This window comes from Neophocaena asiaeorientalis, unplaced genomic scaffold (assembly GCF_003031525.2).
Source record: "Neophocaena asiaeorientalis asiaeorientalis breed wild unplaced genomic scaffold, Neophocaena_asiaeorientalis_V1.1 scaffold409, whole genome shotgun sequence".
In the NCBI taxonomy this organism is placed as follows: domain Eukaryota; kingdom Metazoa; phylum Chordata; class Mammalia; order Artiodactyla; family Phocoenidae; genus Neophocaena; species Neophocaena asiaeorientalis.
The window spans coordinates 2,025,308-2,046,034 of NW_020175208.1; the positions used below are offsets into that span (position 1 = coordinate 2,025,308).

Here is a 20,727-nt window from a genome sequence, read left to right on the forward strand (position 1 = left end):
ACCGGGTAAGCTCCTGAGAGCTTCCAGGTGAGCCGGTGAAAATCAGACTCCCAGTCCCCCGAGTGTCACTGCTACATGCAAAATCTTCACCTGTCCAGCCATCCCACCTACCATGCCAGCTCGGGTGTCACCCCCCAAAATTCCCAAACGTCACCAGCTGTCTAGTCAGGGTTCCTTGATCGTAAAGGACATAGATCCATCAGGGCTACATCAAATAATAACAATTACATTTATTGGGTACTTACTATGTACCAGGCACAGTTCTAAGCCTTAGATATCTATTGGTTCATTTAATCCTCATATGCACCCTATCAACTGGTTACTATTATTTCCCTCATTTTACCTATGAGAAAATCGGGCACAGAGAGGTTAATTAACTTACCCAATGTCACACGGTAACTCATAAATAAATTCACTGATGTGAGAACAAGCAGGAAATTAGAGTGGGCCAGAAGATGGAGCCAAAGTCAGGAGCTAAGGTTGCCACTGGCTGGCCCTCAGTCTCCTCTGTCCGTCTCCACTTCTCTCTGCCTCCTTTGTCCTTCCGCTTGTATCTGGCCCAACACAGCACCCCGTGCACCGCCCCCCCCACTCACCCCCACACACACACACATACAGGATTTTCCCGTTCAGGTGCCTGCCATCGCCTAACTTGTTCCTAACTCACTGAATGAGGAATCTGATTGGAGAGTCAGCCAGTGGTGCTGTGGTAAACGTTTAGCAACTGACTCTGAGGAAAACGAAAGATCAACCCTAACGAGGATTATACTGGCTTATGTAACAGGACGGTGCTGGGGTCAGGACAGCTTCAGGGCTCGATGATGTCTCCTGCTCTCCACCTGGCTTTGTTCAGACTCGGCTTCATCCTCGGGCTCCTGCAGCAGCAGCAGCTCCAGCCTCACAGCCTCCAGCTAGTCCAGTGATCCAGGAGACCAAGAAGTCCCCTGCACACACATCTTCCCCAAGGGGGCCACTGTTTTGATTGCCTAGGACGGAGATGCAGGAACTCCCCCAGAGTTTATCAAGGCTGGCCCTGTGCTAGCCGCCTCGTGGGAGAGAAAGTGACTCAGCCATGAGCCACCATTGGGAATGCACTCCTCTGAGCCCTCATGGTCCTTGGCTGTGAATGATGGACGCAGGAAGGGGCATTTCCCTTCTTTCCCGAGTCTTGGGGGGGGCGGGGGAGGGGAGAGGAGCAGTGGAAAGGTGCCCCCCAGCCCCACCCTCGCACAGAGCACGCCACACACCGCCACCACCCGGCTGCAGGTACAGTTTATTCTTCACAACAGAGAAATACAAAGAGCAGAGGGTTTGGAATTCCTTTGTTTCTTGCCCCCTTTAGTGTCTTCCCCCACGTTTGACTTTTTTTGCTCCCCACCCCTTTCCTTCAATATAACGCACACTTCGTTCCTGAAGCCTTGAGGGGCACCTGCCCTCACCTCCCTGCCACCACGATGCAGACTGAGAAGCCAACAGACTGTTTTCTCTTTTTTAATAAGGTAACTAGTTCTAAATATGGTGGCCTGGAGGTCCCATAGAAAAAAGCAAAGGGGTGTTAACAGTATGTATAACAGCATATTTACAGGGTAGTAACATGCGGACAAAAAGCTACAATACTGAGTATCAGACGACGCCAGTCAAACAAAGGGGTGGGGGCGGGGCAGAGAACCCCGTGGGAAAAGAAACCCCAGGAGACGTTAAACTGGTAAATCAATGGCGAGTTAAGGCTTAAAAAGTGTATAAAAATAACACAGTTAATATTCAAAACGGAACTCCAGATACAGAATATATAGATGAGTTTCTGTCTAGTTTTCTTTTTTTTTTTTTCCCCAGGGGATGTAGGGGGGGCTTCTCCGGGCTCTGTACATGGTTCCTATATACACGGACACGCATGGCTTTCAGATTGGGGTGTGTCTGTGGGAGCTGAGGGCAGGGTCTGCTCCCGGGACCCTCCTCCCCGAGGATCCCTTCCCTGCCCAGGGGCTTAGGGCCTGGGCTGGGGATTCCCCTCCATGGCAGGGAAGACAAGTAACCCCTCCTTGGGCACTGCCCCATCTGGAGGAAATTCTGGAGAGGGGGGTCCTTGCCCCAGGCCCACTCCCTCCCCCTGCCCACAGTCTGGGATGGTGGGAGAGGTAGCCAATAGGTTTCTTGGCCAGCACCGAGGTAGACTGGGGTGGTCTTCAGGGCAGCAGGGGTGCCAGGTCTTACCCAGCCCACCCCACCCCGTTTCCCTGGGCCTGCACCCAGCCCAGCCAACACTGCACCCTTTGGTCCTGTGGACCTCCCGGCCCCTCTCATTTCGTCTCCTGAAGACTGGGTAGCCCTGGTAGCTGTCACATCCCTCTGCTCAGTGATGCCCAGGGCGCAGCTCTGGAGGCTCGAGCTGGCACCCAGGGGCAAGCGGCTCACTCCAGCTGCCTCCTGCCCCTCCCCCCTGGGGGCCCCCTTTGCAGTCCAGAAACCCAGGCTTGAGCCTTCCCCTCAAGACCTGAGGCCGTGGCAAGATAAGGTCCCACGCTGCCCTCTGGTTCTCTGTGTCCATCTGTCCGGTTCTGTGTCCATCTGTCCGGTTCTTTTAATTTCTCGGTCTTAGCAGCACCAACTTCTTGGCCAATAAATATCTTTTTTGTTATTTCCAAAACAAACTTAAAAAAAAAAAAAAAAAAAAAAAAAAGGATTTTTTTATTTCAAAAAAAAAAAAAAAAAAAAAAAAAAAAAAGAACAGTGAAGCAAGTGAAGGGTGGGGAACAAAAGGAAAACCCAGCAGAGAGGTTCAAAGTGCTCTGAGATCGTCTTTGGATGCCACCAGAACAGTCCAGAATCTTGCAGTTGGCCTGGCCGCCCCCGGAGCTGGACCGGGCAGGGCTTCTGCGGCCCAGGCTTTCTGGAAGGTCAGGAAGGTCGTGAGAGAGCTCGGCTGCTCCTGGAGGGCCCCTGGAGGGAGTCGGGCCTGGTGCTGCCTGGGTCTGTGTCTGCCAGTGGGCAGGGCGGGGCGGCGCCTTGCGTCGGCTCAGATGAGGGAAATTCGCACCGGGATGCCGGGGGACTCCGTCCTCTGAGGCGAGTGATGGCTCACCAGGTGCTCCACCACCGTGTGTTTGGACATGTGCTTCATCAGGTAGGTCTCCTGTGGGCGGGGTGAGATTCAGAGCTTACAACCAACTGCTGGCAAGGGGTGCAGGGGGAGCTGCAGTTCCCACAAGCGGCCACTGGAGGGCTCCTTGGTAGGTGGGCCGGCTAGTGATGGACAGCCACAGCTTTGGGGGGTCAGACGGGTATCAGCATTGGTTCTAGGGATGCTGCATCTCTGCCAGCAGTGGGGGCTGGCTTATTTACCAGAGTCCGAGCCCACAGTGTGCTGACTAGAGAGCTGGCAGGCACCAGGCTCACCCCGCAGCAGTGCCCACCTAAAACTCCCTAGGGCCAGGCCAGCTGCCGTCTACCAACTGGCTGCAGTGGAGTCCTGTCCGATTGAGCATAGCTGCCCCCATATGGCTGGTTCTCCCAGTGGGGGCGAAGCGGTAGGCCTCAGTTGACCCTGGCTCTGCCATTTCTCAGCAGTGGAATGTTGGACAAGTCATCTTATCCCTCCAAGCCTCAGTTTCCTCCTCTGCAGGCAGGGACGGGGAAGGAACAACCTCAAAGGGTTGCTGTGGTGATGTGGGTAGAGCTCTTAGCATGCAGTAGGGTTGAGGGGACCACTGCTTCCCTAGTCTCTACATTTCGTTCTAGGTGGTGATGGGAGCCCCGGCCTCTGCACCCCCATGCTCCATCCTCCTTTGGGAAGAAGTGGGGCCTGATCTGATTGGTGACTTTGGGAAGCTTAAACTGGGCATGCTCACCGCATCCCGTGAGCACTGCCACAGACTCTGCTAAGTCTGACCTGAGGCACCCAAGACTGGGCAGGCGAGGTGACCCAAGGCTCACCTGCAGGCCCACAGGCTTTCACACTAAGGTGGTGCTCTGGTTCCCACCTGTCACTCCTTGGCCTCATACCTCAGCTTGCTCAGAATCCGGCAGAGGAAGCCCTCAAACGTGGTGGCAAAGCGCTATCAAACAACAGCGAAGGGCAGCAATCAGCAAAATCCAAACTAGGAAACTATTCTTCAATGAGTAAATCGCAAAGAAAAAAAAGGGAGTGGTGTTGAGGTGGGGTGGAGGACCAATAGTTTAAAGATATATTGACCCAGTGCAATGTAAGAATTTTATTTGGATCTTGATTAAAAAATAAAATTTCTAAGTAAATAAAATTATAAATTATGGCATCCATGAGACAAATGAAAATGTGAATACCACCTGGGTATTTGACGATATTAAGGACTACGGTGAATCATTTTAAGGTATTATAAAGGTACTGTGGCTAAGTTCAAAAAAGCAGTCTTTATGTTTAAAGACACAAAGTGAAAATTTTTCAGATGGAACAATGTGATGTCAATTTTACCTCAAAAAACAGGGATATGGAAGAGGCAGGATAGACTGATGCCAGGCTCTGGGGGCTGATGGGAACACGAGGGTTCACTATTCTAAAATGTTTCTTTTATGTATTAAAGTAGTTTAAAAGTCAATCCATTAATATATATTTTTTTAAAAAGGTAATTATTCTTGTTCTGTGGGGCCTCAAGCCAGGTGAGATGTGACAGCCCCTTCCCCCCAGAGTTCAGATCCCCTCTAAGAACCATGGCTGTGACCGCTGACGGCCCCTCCTCTAAGAGGGGACGCATACAGGAAGGTGCAAACCATGCGCCCCTCTCTAGCCAAAGTGAACTTTCAGAACTACCCTCCTGGACAGTCCCCTCCCCATGATCCCCACTCCACCAGGAAAAACATCCAGGCTCCCTAACAGGGACCGACAGCCTCATGTGACCTAATTTTCCTTCAGTTCCCGGAACACACCACGACTGTTCCACGTCGGGGGTGTTTGCATTCCCTGTTCCCCTGCACGGGAAGTCCTTCCCGCTCCACTCGTCCTCACCTGGCCAATTACCTTCAAGGCTTCCTCTAAATGTTACTTCCTCATACACCTATCCCAACCCATCTCCCTTCCCCAACTCCATTTTGTCCTCCCTGCAGCTGCCTTTCAAAACATACGTTTCCCTTTTTTCCTTTACAGCAGTGGTTCTCAATCAGAGGCAATCCCCCCCCCCGCCCCAGCCCAGGGACATTTTGCAAAGTCTGGAGGCATTTTCAGGGAGGGGTTGCTAGTGGGTAGAGGCCAAGGATGTTGCTAAACATCCTATAACGCACAGGACAGCACCCCCTCGGCAAAGATGTCAACATGGGCTGAGGTTGAGAAAGCCTGCTTAGAGCAGTTACCACGATTTGTCATTACATATCCACTTGTGTGGTTACTTGTTTAATGTCTGTCTCCAGAAGTGGACTCTAACCTGCCTGGGGGCAAAGAATATGTCTGTTTGATTCATCCTGATTCCCAAGTGCCTGGCACAAGTGTTCAGCAAACACTGGGTGAATAAATCATTGTGTTGGCTAAGGTCTGTCAGGCGCTGACTCTGCCCAGCCAACAGCCCTAGAAGTTAAGAACTATTACCTCTTCCATTTTACAGATGAGGAAACTGAGGCTTGGGGATCAGTCTGGGTACACGTGGGGGTCTGTTAACCATAATATTTGGACACACATAGCCAGAAGGACACACAAAAGTGACTCACTTGGACTCCCTCTCTTGGGTGTGAAAGGCCCTTGTTTAGGAAAATTCCCATCCAGGGATGGAGGACTGGCACCTTTCTGGTCCTGTGTGGGCCTTTCCTGGGAAATGACGGTGGCTCTGGGCCAGGTCACTGTGCCACCTTGTGGGCATGACGGGCGTTGCAGCTTCCCCAGTGGGGAAAGGTCCTTCTCCCTCCCTGGCTCTGGGGAGCAGGTTGCCAGAGCCTCCCCGCCCACCACCCCACACTGCCTGGAAGAAACCACGTCTCCAGAAGCCAGGCGAGAGGCTGCCTGGGGAGAGCTTGGCCTGAGGCAGCCGAAAACAGAAGTGGAAAGCAGAAGCCCTGGCTCTGCCACTCACTGTGATCTTGGGAAGTCACTGCCCTTCTCTCGGCCTCAGTTTCCTCATCTGGAAAATGGGAGCGTCAGTACAGGTCTGAGGAGGCCGGGGAGAGGGAGAGGCTCCCGGGGGCCCCGCACTCACCGAGGTGTAGGCCCGCCCGCACATGCTGCAGCAGTAGGCCTTGGCATGCTTGATGGCATGGGCCGAGAGGTGGATCTGCAGGGAGGCGGAGTCCGAGTAGGCCCGGTAGCAGTTGGGACACTTGTAGGGCTTGTCCTTGTTGTGCTGGCGCTGGTGAGACTGCGGGGAGCACAGCAGGGGTCGGGAGCTGGCTGGACTCCCCCAGCCCCACCCCCTCCTTAGGCTCCCCTGGGGAGGAGGGGCTGTGCACCTGGCTGAGGCAGGCCGGCACTCACCTGGAGGTTGGAGAGCTGAGTGAAAGCCTTTTCGCAGCCAGGATGTGGGCACTTGTAGGGTCTGTCGCCTGTGTGGATTCTGCAACAGGCAGCCCAGTGAGGTTGCATCCCTGACAGGTCCCCCAGGCCAGCTCCAGCCCCCAAGCCCTCGGCTAGCCTGCACACCCCTCTGGCCCCCAAGCCTCCCAGGCTCCCCGCTCCACACACTCTCCCCAGAGTGAGCCCCAGGCAAGAGCTGGGTCTTCAAAGGCTACCCGCGTCCTTTCTTCTCTGGCCTCCCACAGCCATTCTGTGACCAGAGCCTCCACGCTCCCCACAGGGCCCCGCTGAACCCGGCCCTCCACCAGCACCCACTCAGACAGCCCGCCCAGGCCCCCAGCTAATCATGGCAGTCTTGCTTTGACGGCATTCTGCCCCTCTTCTAAAACAGCCACCTGCAGACCACCCACTGAAAAGGGCAGATTCACAGCTTCGCCAGGACCTTTGCTGCCCACCCTGCCTCTTTCTCTCTGGAGACATCACCCTCTAATTGGCCCCCCATTTCTATTTCCTGCCTCTTCCCCACATGGCTACCTGGTCACCCCAGCTACTGAGAGAATGCAGGACAGGGTGGCCCTGAAAGTCAGCCTCTGTGTCCTTCCTGTGAGCCCCTTTTTGTCCTCACACTGGCTCTACCATTTACTAGCTGGGTGACCTTGGTCAAATCACTGAGCCTCGGTTTCCTTATCTGCAAAATGGGTATAAAAATACAGTCCCTACTTCATTGGGCTTTGTGAAGATTCCATTAGATAATATGTGGAAGGGGCTTAGCCAAGTACTGGCACAGAGTCAGGGCTCCATCACCACTTGCCAGTATTACTATTATTCATTCATTTAACAATTGTTGTATCAGGCACCCGTGTGCCAGGCACCACCCTGGGTGCTTGGAACATATCTGTGAACAAAACAGAAAAAACCCACTGCCTTGTGGAAACAATGAGCATGAAATAAGTAAGTAAAGTGCGTGTAGAAGGTAATAAGTGCTGTGAGAAGAAGCAGAGCAGGTGAGGGGGGTCGTGAGTGCACGGGGAGGGTACAAGGTTAAATAGGGTGGTCGGGGTCCTCACTGAGAAGGAGACTTGGGAGCAGTGACTTGCAGGCTGATGGCCGGGCTTTCTGCTGGCTGTTGCGGCTTGTGCTGGTCCAGCAGCCAGGTGAGGATGGAGGAGGACCGGGATGGGGTGTAGAAACGGGGTTGGGGAGCGAGGCGCACACACCGGGACGGGAGGCCCTCCCTGCTGTCCTGGGCTTGTCTTCAGTCACCTGCTCTGGCAAACCCTGTGCCAAGCAGGTAGGTAATGAAATGCAGACTGGACCTGAACCTCTTTTGCCTAAGCTGCCCATCAGCATTAGGTGGAGGGAGAGTCCAGCTCTGACCACCCGGTCTGGCTCCTTCCCTAAAGCCACAGCCCGCCCTGGGTTTGCTCCGCCCATCAACAGACTCCTCAGACAAACTAAGGTCCCCCAGGCCAGGCCCCATGCTGGCCAGGCTGGAATAAAGAACACTCCCTGCCGTCAGTAAGCCCACGACCTTGACTGCCCACTGTGAACAGTGACAGTCTGAATTCCCTAGTGTGCCATTTGAAGCCCTTCACGTGTGGTTCGGCCTCACCTCCCTGCTCCTGTACCCTGCGTCCTGGTCAGAGGACCATTTCTCATCTGGCAACCACGGCTGATTGATGCTTCTGCCCGCCACCCCTGTGCCCTGGCTGCATCCTCAGCAGCGAGGCCGCCCCTCCTCTGTCTCCTCTACTAGACGGAGAACCCCAAAGGCAGAGACGGCTCATCTCAGGCTGCACGGAGACAGGCCAGGTGGAAATGGGCTGGCCCAGTTCTGAGGAACCCTATTCTACCTGCACATTTGGGGGTGTCACGTGTTTGGGGACATCATCCCAGGCTACTGCACCCCATCTCTACAACAGAAGGACCTTAAGGGTCATCTGGACCGGCTCCGCCTGCCGCCAGAATCCCTCCATTTCATCCCATCCTCATTCCCCTCCAGGGCTGTGGAACTCGGTGGCAGAGGGGACCGAGGGACCCCAGAACATCTGCTGATTTTGTTTTAAATTCCACAACGCCCACCCCAGAATCCTCGCCTCCCACTGCTGCCCAAGTCATCCCTCTTCCCTGCCCCAAGGCTCCAGGCCCACCACCTCCCTCCACGCCCCCCGCCCCAGCATTCCAAGTCCCTTCCTACCTTCCGTCTGGTATCCAGGCTGATCCTCTCCCAGGCACACTCTTCCCCCAGCTAATGCCTAGCTAAAACCCAGACTCCTGTTCTCAGTATAAAAGCCCCTTGATCGTGGCAGCCTTTCCTGACCCTCCAGACTAGACCTGGCCCCTGCAGCCCACCCCTGAGCAGAAGTCTGTGTGTGGGCACATATTTTGTCAATGTCTAGTCACTGTTTTCTAAGCTGCTTCCCTCCTTGAGAGCAAGATGCCCTTGGTCTCGTTCACCACCATCGTCCCAGGGCCTGGCACAGGCTCAGCAAAGAGGACTCGGTACATAGGAAGGTGAGTTCTTTCCTCCTGAAGTCAGTTACTGACAATAGTAATATGTTCCACATAATCAACAACGCCCATTCCTCAAGGGTATTTCACAAGTGTTTGTTGACTGACCGATGGATGGTTCTACAGGGACATCAGGCCCTACCTCAGGACCTTGCTCCTCTGGCCTCCTCCCCAAGTGCCACAGCTGCCCAGCCTCCTTCTTGGACTCCCGGCCTCAGCCTCTCCCCTCCACCACAGCAGCAGCGCAGGGACCTGACCTTGTCATGGTCTCCCCTACTGTCTCCCCCTTCTCCAGGACAGAATCCAAATCCACACCCCCCAGCAAGTCTCTGAGCCTTTGCTCGTGCCGTTCCTCCTGCTGGGAACACCATTCCCATCTCTCATGAGAGAGGGCTATGGACCCTTCAACCCTTGACTCCGATTATCCTCCCCAACCTCCATTACATACCTCCCCCTTTCACGGAAGTTTTCACATCCACCAGCCTCCCGGTGCATGGTGGGAGTTCCTTTGGCCCAGAGCCAGCCTCTGACCACTGATCTGTCATTATGCATGGCAGCCAGCACTGGGCCTCAGAATGGCTTCAGGGAGCAAAGTTTCCCCCTGATAACTGGCCCCTGAGCTCTTCACCCCTGAATTTCAAGTCAAGGCCAAGCCCTCAATCCCAACATCAGAGTCCTCTCTTTGCAGGGCATCTCCCCACTAGGCGGGCAGCCAGGCCTGACTCCCACATCTGTAGTGATGGGGAGCTCCCCACCAATTCCAGGCGCAGGGAAGCTGAGCTGAAATGGGGGCCCCTGGGCTGCTCCTTCACCCCCACTGTCCCAGCCCCACCCCGGGGCCCCGAAGACTAGCCCTGCTCTCCTGCCTGGACCTCGCTCCCACCTGAGTTTCTTCTGCAGCCAACATCCCCAGCCCCCTCCCTCCTCCAAGGCAGGGCTGCTCCTCGGCGCTCTGGCTCACATCTCGCTTCTGCCTCCTCTTAGTGGTGTGGCCTTGGCCAAGCAACTGTGCCTCCCGAGCCCCAGTTTCCTCACCTCTAAAACGGGGATAATAATAAGGACTGTAAGGACTGTAACTTACTGAAAGGGCGTTCCTAAGACAGTTTCACAGTGTTAGTTTTGTTTTGGTTTGGTTTTTTTTGGCCGCACCGCACGGCTCACGGGATCTTAATTTCCCGACCAGGGATTGAACCCGCACCCTCAGTAGTGAAAGCGCGGAGTCCTAACCGCTAGACCGCCAGGGAAGTCCCCCCAGTGTTAGTTTTTAATACACTCGTGTCTCTTTAAGACAAACAATTTATGAAAAACACAAAGGGGGAATTTATTCAATGTTTAAATAAAATTATCGAGGATTCATTAGTTATCATTTATCCTTTATTTTCCAGGTTATAAGTGGCACGTTATAGTGAATGGCTTCAGTCCCACTGTGCTTTGTAACTAAAACGGTGGTAGATGTGACAGTGGACCTTCCTCAAGATGGCTGCCTCTCCGTGGCACTTTTCAGATTTGTTATTTCAGATTTGTAAGGACTTCACGGACACCTCATATGTAAATATCTTACGCAGGGCTGGGCACTTAGGAGCTCTCTGACAACGAACAGTTGTTGCTAGGATGTTATCACCATCACTATCATCACACTTGAGAAAACCTACCCCTGTCACAATTATCACCACACATGTACACAACATCGCACAGCCAGGAGAAGGAAAACACAGGCAAAAACCACTGAATAAACCAACAAATCCAGGGTCACTTTGTCTAGCATACGTTCCCCAAACAGGTAAAACGTTGAGCCCTTTCTTATACCTTACTAACTCCTTCATAAAACAGGGTTATCCCCTGACTTCGGCCTCGTGATATCTACAGATGTGTGATCTCATCCAGATGCTAACTGCACGAGACTACTGCTGTAGCTCTACCGTGAACAGACTCACTACAAATTCCTGTTACTTTTCCCCTTAAATACACGTATTTATAATTTACAGGGCCGATCCTTCTGAAGTCTGGATTTCTGCAAGCACTTTGCAAGTCACCTGCTTTTCTTGTCTTGTTGCCTTCCGTTCACAGACAGAGGTCCCACCAAGATGCTCCAGAACTGCCAGCGCCGTTCAACTACATGAACCGTCACATGCTGCCAGGCACATCTGTCTCAACTCCCAGGCGGGATCCTGCTCAACCTGCTTCTAGCTCTATTTTTATTACTTGACCGGGGCTGGTTCTGTTTTGACATGACCTTCTTTTACCCCCTTTATTATTGGCATAACGTTGAGAAGATGGATTTGATTATAAGCCCGGTCTGGTTCTCTATCAAGGGGCAAAGAACAGGAGTCTCTGTGGAATGGGAGAAAAGCAACCTGGAATCTGGTTGCTTCTTTATGTTTGGCTTTTTTTGGTTTGTTTGTCTTAAGGATTCTGGGACTTGCGGGCACTAGGGACACCAGGTTCTTTGTCACTGGGTTAGGACACGCTAGTTTAATTATATACGCCACTGCATAATGACTAATAATTTGTCTCTAAATGTTGATAGGACCCTCTTATGTTGCTTGTTTGGTTTCCAACCGCTATGAACTCAAATCACTCAAAAGAAAAAAATAGAGGGAGAAAAAAATGGTGCCCTCAGGAACAGAGAGCAATCCCTGAACAAGGAACATTCTGACAAAACACTCTCCCCTTGGGCTTCCCTGGTGGCGCAGTGCTTAGGAATCTGCCTGCCAATGCAGGGGACATGGGTTCACGCCCTAGCCCGGGAAGATTCCACATGCCTCGCAGCAACTAAGCCTGTGCGCCACAACTACTGAGCACGCGTGCCACAACTACTGAAGCCTGCATGCCTAGACCCCGTGCTCCGCAACAAGAGAAGCCCCACTTGCTGCAACTAGAGAAAGCCCACGCACAGTGATGAAGATCCAACACAGCCAAAAATAATACATAAATTAAATAAATAAATTTAAAAACACTCTCCCCTCAAGAGCCTATTAATTTTTTCTTGCTTCTTTGGTCATGGTCTTAAATAGTATTTTCAAACAAATGTCTACTTCTGAAAACACTGGGATTCTTACTAATTATTACTTGCTACTGTGCTTATTTCCTACCAGACTGATGCTCCTGTTCTGCCTACTCTACCAACTTTGTGCTACAGCCTTTCTCAAACCCAGGCTCCACCTTCAGAATAATAAAATATCAAGGGAACTTTTACACCGAGATGTGCTTGGAGTTTCCAGCTGGCCACTGGGCAACACCAAAGATTCGCTCCCCCACTTTATAAAAGCTCCCAGTGAGGGCATGTTTTGTATTCTCCACATCTGAATTAGCCAAACACTAGAATGAGAGCTGGCCTATGAAGTGTCTAGCATAAGAAAGTTGGCAGATCAAAAGAAAAGAAGCTCAATCTCCCTGAGTTAATTTTATGTGTGTGTATATATGTAATTACATATAATTCACATAAATATAATATAGAGTAATATCATATATAATTGCATATAATATATATATGTATACTTTTTAAGATGGATGGAAAAAACCTAACAACTTGTTTTCATGTACAGAGACTAGTACCATTAATATCCACAGAGAAATGTCTTTAAAAAGATTTTTTTTCTAGATTTAACTATGCTTTTTAGTGCCAATCATAACACATGCTTTATGAGATCAATTAAAAGACCGTGACAATGTGTCAACACCCCTGCTGCCTATAATATGCTCTGAATCTGAACAACTGATCGTACATTATACCTTAACAGAGGCCTCTATTCTCCATTCTGATACTGTTGGTTATATAATAAATGGCCCAGAGTCATTTAGTCTTCTCAACAGGTCTGGTTCCCTCCCTCACACCTGCCTCAAGGCCTGTGCTTCAGGTCAGAGATTGAGTCTTCTGAAAGAAACATCTAGAGCTGACGGCCTCAGTAGAGGGCTGTACCAGTGTACCTGGCTCTTTACACTTTGGGAAGAGACATGGGGCACAAGCTTCCAAGATGACCCATCACCATGACCAGACACTGCGCAAGGCCAAAGCAGGAACCAAGTCTTCAGTCCAGAAGCAGACAACTTTGCAGAGCGGACTAACTTCCCCAAGACTGGGGAACAGGAATTATGACCTAGGACTGCATGAAAGTGATTTAATTGTGGTTAATGTTCTATTTTCTAATGGGCATGTGAGAAAACCCCCTTTTTTTTTTTTCTTTGATCTATCCCTAATCTTCAATTTAGGAGGCTATATTTGAACAAACTGGAATAGGATATTCCTTAAATGGTGTCTTGCTCCAGCTAACCCTTTAGAATTTGGGGGCGGGGGGGCGCACAGCAGGAGGACTATACAGATTTAACATAGATATAAACTAATGAATTATCAAGGAAATTTTAAAATAATGGTCCTATTGAAAAAACACTATTGGCCTTGTCTACAAAACTACTCAGAACAATTGCTAAAAAATATTCAAAGTGCCTTTACTGAGACCTTTTCCTCTTTATGACCGTTAGTTTCTGTAAATAGGTTCACTAAGAATCTGTCCTCCTTCCTAACAGGATATAATTGGGTAAATCAAATTTGTAACCATGACCATGCCAGAAATGTCACATTTAACGACAAATTTGATTTAATTAGGCATGATAAGCCTGATAGTAAGAAACAAGGCCTGTACTTTGTAAGTGGGAATGTAGCCTCCCCAGGCTTCCAGGAAACTGAACTGAATCTACTCCATGGCTTGTGGAATCCTTGCCTTTAAGGTTATGGGAAAAGTCATTCCTGCTTAGCCCAGAAACACTGACAAACTTGGAATTCTCCAAAAAGACGGTACCCTTCCCATTACAGGTTGTATAGGCACAACCTGACGAGAGGTGAAATGGGTGGATCTTAGATAGGAACTTAGATAGATCTTAGATTAGATAATATGATAAGAAGAATTTTTTTCACACATACACAGATTAAAATTATGACCTGGGGGCTTTACAAAATCTCCTGACAGAAGTTAACTCTCAAACCCTGGGGTCGCATGCTCTAATTTTAGTAACCACACAACCAGGAGTACACTGTTCATTGACCAGCACCTCATTACACACACCTATGTCCATAAAACTAGCCAAACGTCAAAAAATAAATTCATGACAAAATCAGAAAATTTCTGAAACAAATCTACGTGGTCAAATCCACGCCTCAGGAGGCATGGGGACGAGCAAAGCAGACTGATGCCACCCTGCCCGCTATCCTGTCATTTGTTCCTTACTATCAAACCTACTGATCATGCCCCAAAGTCAAGAGAAACAGACAAAACATCTTGCCCCCTGGGATAAAGCAAACAAAGACAATGGAGAGAAATGAATAAATAACAACACCACAAAACAAAACCTAAGGTCCCTGTGTCTAGCCTTAGTGCCCCAAATAAAGAAAACCTTGAGCGCTTTCTGTGAGTTACAGACTCCACAGCAAAAACAATTTTATCCCTGCCAGTGCTGATACTGGCAGACACACAGCCATGCTTATAGATGAGAACCATCATGTGAGAAAACGGCTGTGTTTCTTCCCCTCTGAAGAGATGAATTGTAATTTGATAACCTTTACTTTATTTAAATACCTATGGTATTTTTATTTGGCGAGCCAGTCTTTCTGATGTCTCTACTCCCCTGCAAAAACCTCTTTCCTTAAAGCATGTCTATCTCTGAATCCCCCGTTCATGCTTTCGACTAGACTGTACACCCTAAGAGGGCAGGAATCTGTGTCTGTTTTGTTCAGTGCTGTATCCCCAGGACCTAGGGGCGCGTCTGGCATACATATTTACAATTCACCTCTTGTACATACTTGTTAAATGGATGAATCATATGCCCTGTAAAAGCCAGTTCTATTTATTCCACAAATATTAAACACATGCCTCAATGTTTATTATGTGCCACCCACTGGGGATGTGGAAACGGAGGAGACCAAGCCCTCGCCTTCAAGAACCCTCAATATATTGGGGGTGGTGGGCAAATAACCAGGCAAGTAGTAGACAGTCTACCCCTGCTGGGATGGGGAAGCCCAGGGCCTGTGGAACCAGCTCAGGGGGGCCAGGGAGGACTTCCTGGAGGAAGCTTTACTGAGAGATGGATAGGAGAGGGCCAGAAAAACAGGATAAAGTAGGGGGAGGGTGTTTCAGGTAAAGGACACAGCACGTGCAAAGACCTTACAGGTGAGCAACAGTGGGAAGTGATGTCCACAAAGGCCATATCATAAAAGGCCTCGAATGACAAGCAAAACAGTTTGGTCTTGACCCTGAAGGCAACGGACACCTAGAGAAGGTCCTTGTCCCTCCTTGCACCAGGTCCACGCACCAGGTGTAGGTGCTGAGCTAAAACTGGCTGCATCGGGGCAGCACAAGGCTGGCCACTCACCTGGTATGCTGTTGGAGGTGGGAGAGCTGTCGGAAGGACTTATCACAGTAGGAGCAGTGGTAGGGCTTGACGCCCAGGTGGATGCGCAGGTGCTGGGCCAGGTAGGAGGCGTTGGCAAAGGATTTGGAGCAGTGCGGGCACTTGTGGGGCTTGGCCTCTGTGTGCGACTTGGAGTGGATCTGCATCTCAGACTTGGTGAAAAAGGTCAGCGGGCATACCTTACACCTGTGGGCAAGAAGCAGGTTCATACCGCGAAGATTCCCGCCCCCACCCCCAGCCCCGTGCCTGGACATCTCAGGGGTGACCTTCTACGTCAGAGAGACCTTGCACCAGGGACAGAGCTCTCCTGGGAGGGTCCAGGGGGCACGGGCAGGCCCCCAGCCTGGGCACCCTCCAATCTGGAGGCCAAAGGTCCTCCCCCTGGAGACAGATGTACAGCAGGCTGGGGAGCAGGCTTACACCTCACAGGGAAGAGAGGCTAGTGACTCATGGTTCTGGGGGAGGGGCTCCAGCACTCCTGGTGAGAAGTTCTCCACCCTGGCTGTATTTTAGAATCTTCTGGGGAGCTTTCAAGAAAGTCTGACCTGGGGGCCTCCGCATGTCTCCCTCCAGCAAGTTAAATCGGAACTTCTGGGGGTGCGCCCCGGCACTGGCATTTTTGGAAAGCTCTCCAGATGATTCTAACGTTGAGCGTTCAGAACACTGCTTGAAGAGTGTAGGAAACAGACTGTCGACATCCCAGGCTGTGGTGAGGGCGGCCCCAGACAGAGACCACCTCTGAAGGGTTGTGGGCGGGGTAAGCCAGGAGACCCCGCCCCTCTGGAACGTAGCCCTCACCCTCCGCCTCTGGGGCCCCTTTTTGCAGTGCCCCACTGATGGGCCCCTGCTGCAGCCTGAGGCACTGGCCTCTAACCCAAGCCCACCTGGATGCCCTCCCACCGAGACCCCCACCTGTACGTCTTGCCCTCCTTGGCAGTCTCGCCCGAGGCCAGGATGGGGTAGGGGACTACGAGGACAGGCGGCCCCCCTGGATTCTCCGCTTTGATCTTTTTTCGGCCGCGCTCGGACTTGGGGGGGCCAAGCAGGCCGTGGCCCTGGATTGTCTTGATGGAGTCCAGGAGGGGGGGGCTGGTGATCCCTGAGATGAGGGTGGGGGACGAGGCGATGAGGCGGCTCTGGCTGGTGGTGGTGGGTGTGGATGGGGTGCTGGTACCCGTTCCCGCACTCGACTCAGATGTGCTCACAGCCGGGGTCCGGGAGGAGAGCCCCAGACCTGCGAAGACACGGGGGTGGGGGCAGCTGCAGAGGCCGGCTCAGTCCCCACCACCCAGCTGTGTGACTCTGGCAGGTCACCAGCCTTTCTGAGCCTCCCCTTCCCTTTGTAAATTATTACTCAGGGGTACAAATGAGAACTGTGTATGTGTAAGATTCCTTAGATACCTAAGGACTAAACTGAGTCCTATTATCTGTAACGGGTGCACTTTGGAAATCACCCCCCCCCAAAAAAAAACCAAAAACAAAACTGAGGCACAAAGATGTCCACTACTGTGTTATTTATAATAGCAAAAATTAGAGACAACTGAAGTATGCAATATTAGGGAAGGGCTTAATAAATTGTGATCAATCTCCTCTACTGAACATTAACTGCCCATTAAAAAGGAGATTATGTTTGTAAAAAAAGGAAAATTTTAAGCCACAGAAAAAGTTAAGTAGGAGATGGAGATGCACCAAAATGTGATACGGATGGTAGAATTAGTAATTTTAAAACAATTTTTTTGGCTTAACTGTACTTTCTGATACTTTGACAATGAACTTTTTCCTTTCTTTAAAATTTCTGTAATAAAAGTTATTCTTTTAAAAACGAGGGGACTAGAAACATTTACAACATCAGGTAAAGTACACAAAAAGATGAAAATGATATCTATCACATGATTAAGACTATGCTTTTTTAAAAAAAGAAACCCAAAATTTGTGCACTGAAAAAGATAATATCCAGAGTTGGCAACAGTGTGTGTGTCATACATGCTGGGAGTGTACGTTTATCAACCTTAATGGAGGGTGGTTTGGCAAGAGTTTATTAAAGTTTCAAATGTACAAAACTTGTGACGAAGGAATTCTAATTCTAGAAATCACCCAGAGATATTTATTTGCACATAAGCACACAGATCTGCGTACTTGGACCTTCCACACAAAACTGTGATCAGACAAAACTGGACACAACCTGCTATTCTCAGCAGGGACTATGTAAAGAGATGTGGTCCATCCTCAATACGGAGAACAGGGAAGCCATGAAAACAAGATAGATGCGCAGTGACGTAGAGAGAATGCCAAGACATGCTGCCAGGTGAAAAACTAATAAACCACACACACAGTATGAACCCACCTATTTCAAAAAGCACGCATCCAAACTACATATGTATATACAGATAATGTAGGTGTGTGTGAAAGCACAGGAGTAGATCAGAGAAGAGACACACCAAAGTAAACTGTGTATAAATTGTGGTTCCCTGTGGGGAGGGAGAAGAATTTGTTGGTAAAAGGAGATATTCATACTTTATCTGCTTCCATATTATTTGAATTTTTTACCTGGTGAATTCATCCATTTTTTACATCTGTGATTAAAGGATAAAATAAAATAAATTATAGAGAAAACATATGAAAATGCTAACAACAATAGGACGAGGGTTAATTTTTTTTCTCCTTTTAGCTTGTCTGCAATTTCTAAATTTTCTATAATGACTATGAGTTACCTTTATAATAAAAAATGCACTAAATATGTTTACGATAGAATGGTGAGTAGGAAAAGAAAGTTCAAGTCATGGGTACAGCCCTACCACAAGCTCATCAGAACACGCCCAAATATTAAAAAACAAAACAAAAAAGATGGAAAAGGAAGGAAATGGACTAAAAGGCTCTCTAAGCTGCTGGGTTATGAGCTGGGGATTATGAGTGTTTTTCTTAGTTTCTCTTTTTTCCAAGTTTCCCTTAATATGCTTATATTACTTTTTAAATATTACTTTTATAATGAAAAATAAATTTAATAAGGTCATAATAAGGAGGGAATGTGCAGAGGGTGGCTGCGGCCTGGGGGGAGGCTGACGGGGCCCCATGGCTCTTGGGCATCTCCGAGAGGCAGGAGGGAGAGGGGAAGAGAGGCACAGGCATCTGGCTGGCGGCGGGGCCGGCCAGAGGAGGAACAACAGCCCAGATACAGTGGCCACTAGGGAAAGCCTGTCCACCAGGCTCTGAGGTGGGCACCAGGCAGCCCAGCCTCGTGACAGATGTCCCCCCAGCCCCCAGCCTCAATCTATCCAAGACTGGGCTCACATCTTTCCCCCACCCCGCTCCCCCTCCTACGACTCCATCTCACTGGCAGTGACTGGGAGTCTCCCTTGCCCCCTCCCACTCTTCACCCCTACACCCAGCCCAGCACCAAGCCCTGTCCACTCTCCCTCCTCAATATACCTCACATCTGTCCCCTTCTCTCCATCCCTCTGCGGCTGCCTTGTCCAGGCCACCACCCTCTCCTGCAGCTCTCCCTGCCACCGAGCCAGTCTCCACCTTATAGCCAGCCCCAGCTTTCTCACCCGAATCTGAGCATTTCCCTTGCCTACTTAAAAACCTTCCACGCTCCCACTGCCTGAGGGTGAAATCCAAGCTGCACAGGTGGCCCCCAGGGCCCTTCCCAGTCTGGTGCCTGCTTCTTTTCCAGCCTCAGCAGAACCGGTAGAGCAAAAGGGTTCACACATGGGCTCTGGAACCACATTGCCTGCCTCTGCCTCTTACTGGCTGTGAAACTGGACCTCAGTTTGCTCATCTGTTCAATGGAAACGTTAGGGGTGAATCACATGCAACTCTTTCTTTAAGTCAACCTAACAGTAGCCACCTCACAGAACGGCTGGGAGTAATAACATGAATACTGGTGAACATATACAGGTGCTCACCTGGAGTTAACTGCCATATTATGATTGGTTTTTTTTTTTGGATGGTACGCGGGCCTCTCACTGTTGTGGTCCCTCTCGTTGCGGAGCACAGGCTCCGGACGCACAGGCTCAGCAGCCATAGCTCACAGGCCCAGCCGCTCCGCGGCATGTGGGATCATTCCTGGACCGGGGCACGAACCCGTGTCCCCTGCATTGGCAGGCGGACTCTCAACCACTGCGCCACCAGGGAAGCCCCAAGCCAGGACTACTTAATCCGAGCAGTACTACCATATTATGGTTGTTATCATCATCTTTTGATCTTCCCTACCCGGACACTGTCCTACTCTTGCTTTCTACTCGCTCTGCACATGTTATTTCCTCCTCCTGCTCCATTTCCCTAGTCAACCACCAACCCTTCCTTGCATAGGGACTCCTCCAAGGAAGTCTTCCCTCACCCCTCACCCCTCACCCCCCAAGTCTGGTTAGGGCTCTCCTCTGGATTCCTGAAATAGCTACGTGGATTTGGCTTCCTTGGTGATCCCCCGAGGGGCAGTGACCCAACCTCGTCCCATCCAGGTGGCTTAGCTGGGCGCTACGTCAGGGTACAGGATGGAAGGAAGTCTGGAAGCTCCACCCCCGCCCCAGGCCCTGCCGGCCCGCCCCAGCCCGCCCAGCCGCAGGGTATCCTGGCCACGCCCCTCCCAGGTAGTCTCCGCCCAGCCCTCACCAGCACCCCCGACCCGGCCCCGCGGTACCTGTGACCGTGCTGGTGGCCGGCCGCGCGTGCAGCGCCACGTCAGGCTGCGGCACGGCCTGCGGGTGCAGCCCCGGCACCTGCTGCAGCTTGGGCAGCGACATGACGGCCTGGCTGCTGTCGGCCGGCGCCGGCGGCACGAGGAGCGGCTGCTGCGACGAGGCCGACGTGGGCGGCAGGTGAGGCGGCCGGATCTTCTCCGCCATCAGCTGCTCCTTGATCTTGTTAATCAGGACCAGGTTGTCCAGCTGCGGGCGGGAGAGGAGAGGTACTGAGGGGGCTTGGGCCGCCGGGCCACCCGCGAACCCCTCCCCCCGCAGCCAAAGCCCGGGGCAAATCAAAGCAGCTCCGAGAGGGGGGAGGGTGGCGGGAGGGGCGACGCTCCGTCTTACCTGGCTGGGCATGGTTGGAGGAGGGGGCCAGAAGTAGGGGTTGTTAAATCGAGGCTCGGCCATCCTGCGGGGAGAGAGCGACTGTCACAGGGAAGAGGGCGCTCCCCACTGGCCAGGGGCGAGCCCCCATCAGCTACACCCACTCAAGTCTGGGCCAGTGTCTGGGATCCCTGCCCCCGTGGGACCCTCACCCCGCAGCGGAGCAGGCCTCCTACCAGGCCCAGAGAACCACATCTCCAGGCTGAAAAGTCTGGAATTCAGGTGTCCCACGGTGGGCCCCAGAGAGCAAAGGTCATATCCAAAACACAGTACTCCCAGCTC

General features: G+C 51.3%; 1 protein-coding gene and 1 pseudogene across 3 annotated transcripts in view; both read right to left on the reverse strand.

The window, feature by feature from the left end:
- Window positions 1-1,475: 1,475 nt before the first annotated feature.
- On the reverse strand, window positions 1,476-2,672 carry LOC112413349 (uncharacterized; annotated as a pseudogene).
- A 19-nt stretch (window positions 2,673-2,691) lies between these two features.
- Window positions 2,692-20,727, reverse strand: part of ZNF362 (zinc finger protein 362) — an 18,878-nt gene continuing 842 nt past the window's right edge. Inside the window, exons 2-9 of one of the 3 annotated variants that reach the window (XM_024765294.1) lie at window positions 20,407-20,470; window positions 20,016-20,262; window positions 16,289-16,610; window positions 15,338-15,562; window positions 6,425-6,503; window positions 6,150-6,308; window positions 4,000-4,052; window positions 2,692-3,130 (exon numbers count right to left, since the gene is read on the reverse strand). In XM_024765294.1, coding sequence (XP_024621062.1) covers window positions 3,118-3,130; window positions 4,000-4,052; window positions 6,150-6,308; window positions 6,425-6,503; window positions 15,338-15,562; window positions 16,289-16,610; window positions 20,016-20,262; window positions 20,407-20,470 — 1,162 coding nt within the window. In that variant the 3' untranslated portion in view covers window positions 2,692-3,117. Of the gene's footprint in view, window positions 3,131-3,999; window positions 4,053-6,026; window positions 6,075-6,149; window positions 6,309-6,424; window positions 6,504-15,337; window positions 15,563-16,288; window positions 16,611-20,015; window positions 20,263-20,406; window positions 20,471-20,727 lie in introns of all 3 variants that reach the window. The other 2 variants (XM_024765295.1, XM_024765293.1) reach the window with 2 other exon arrangements.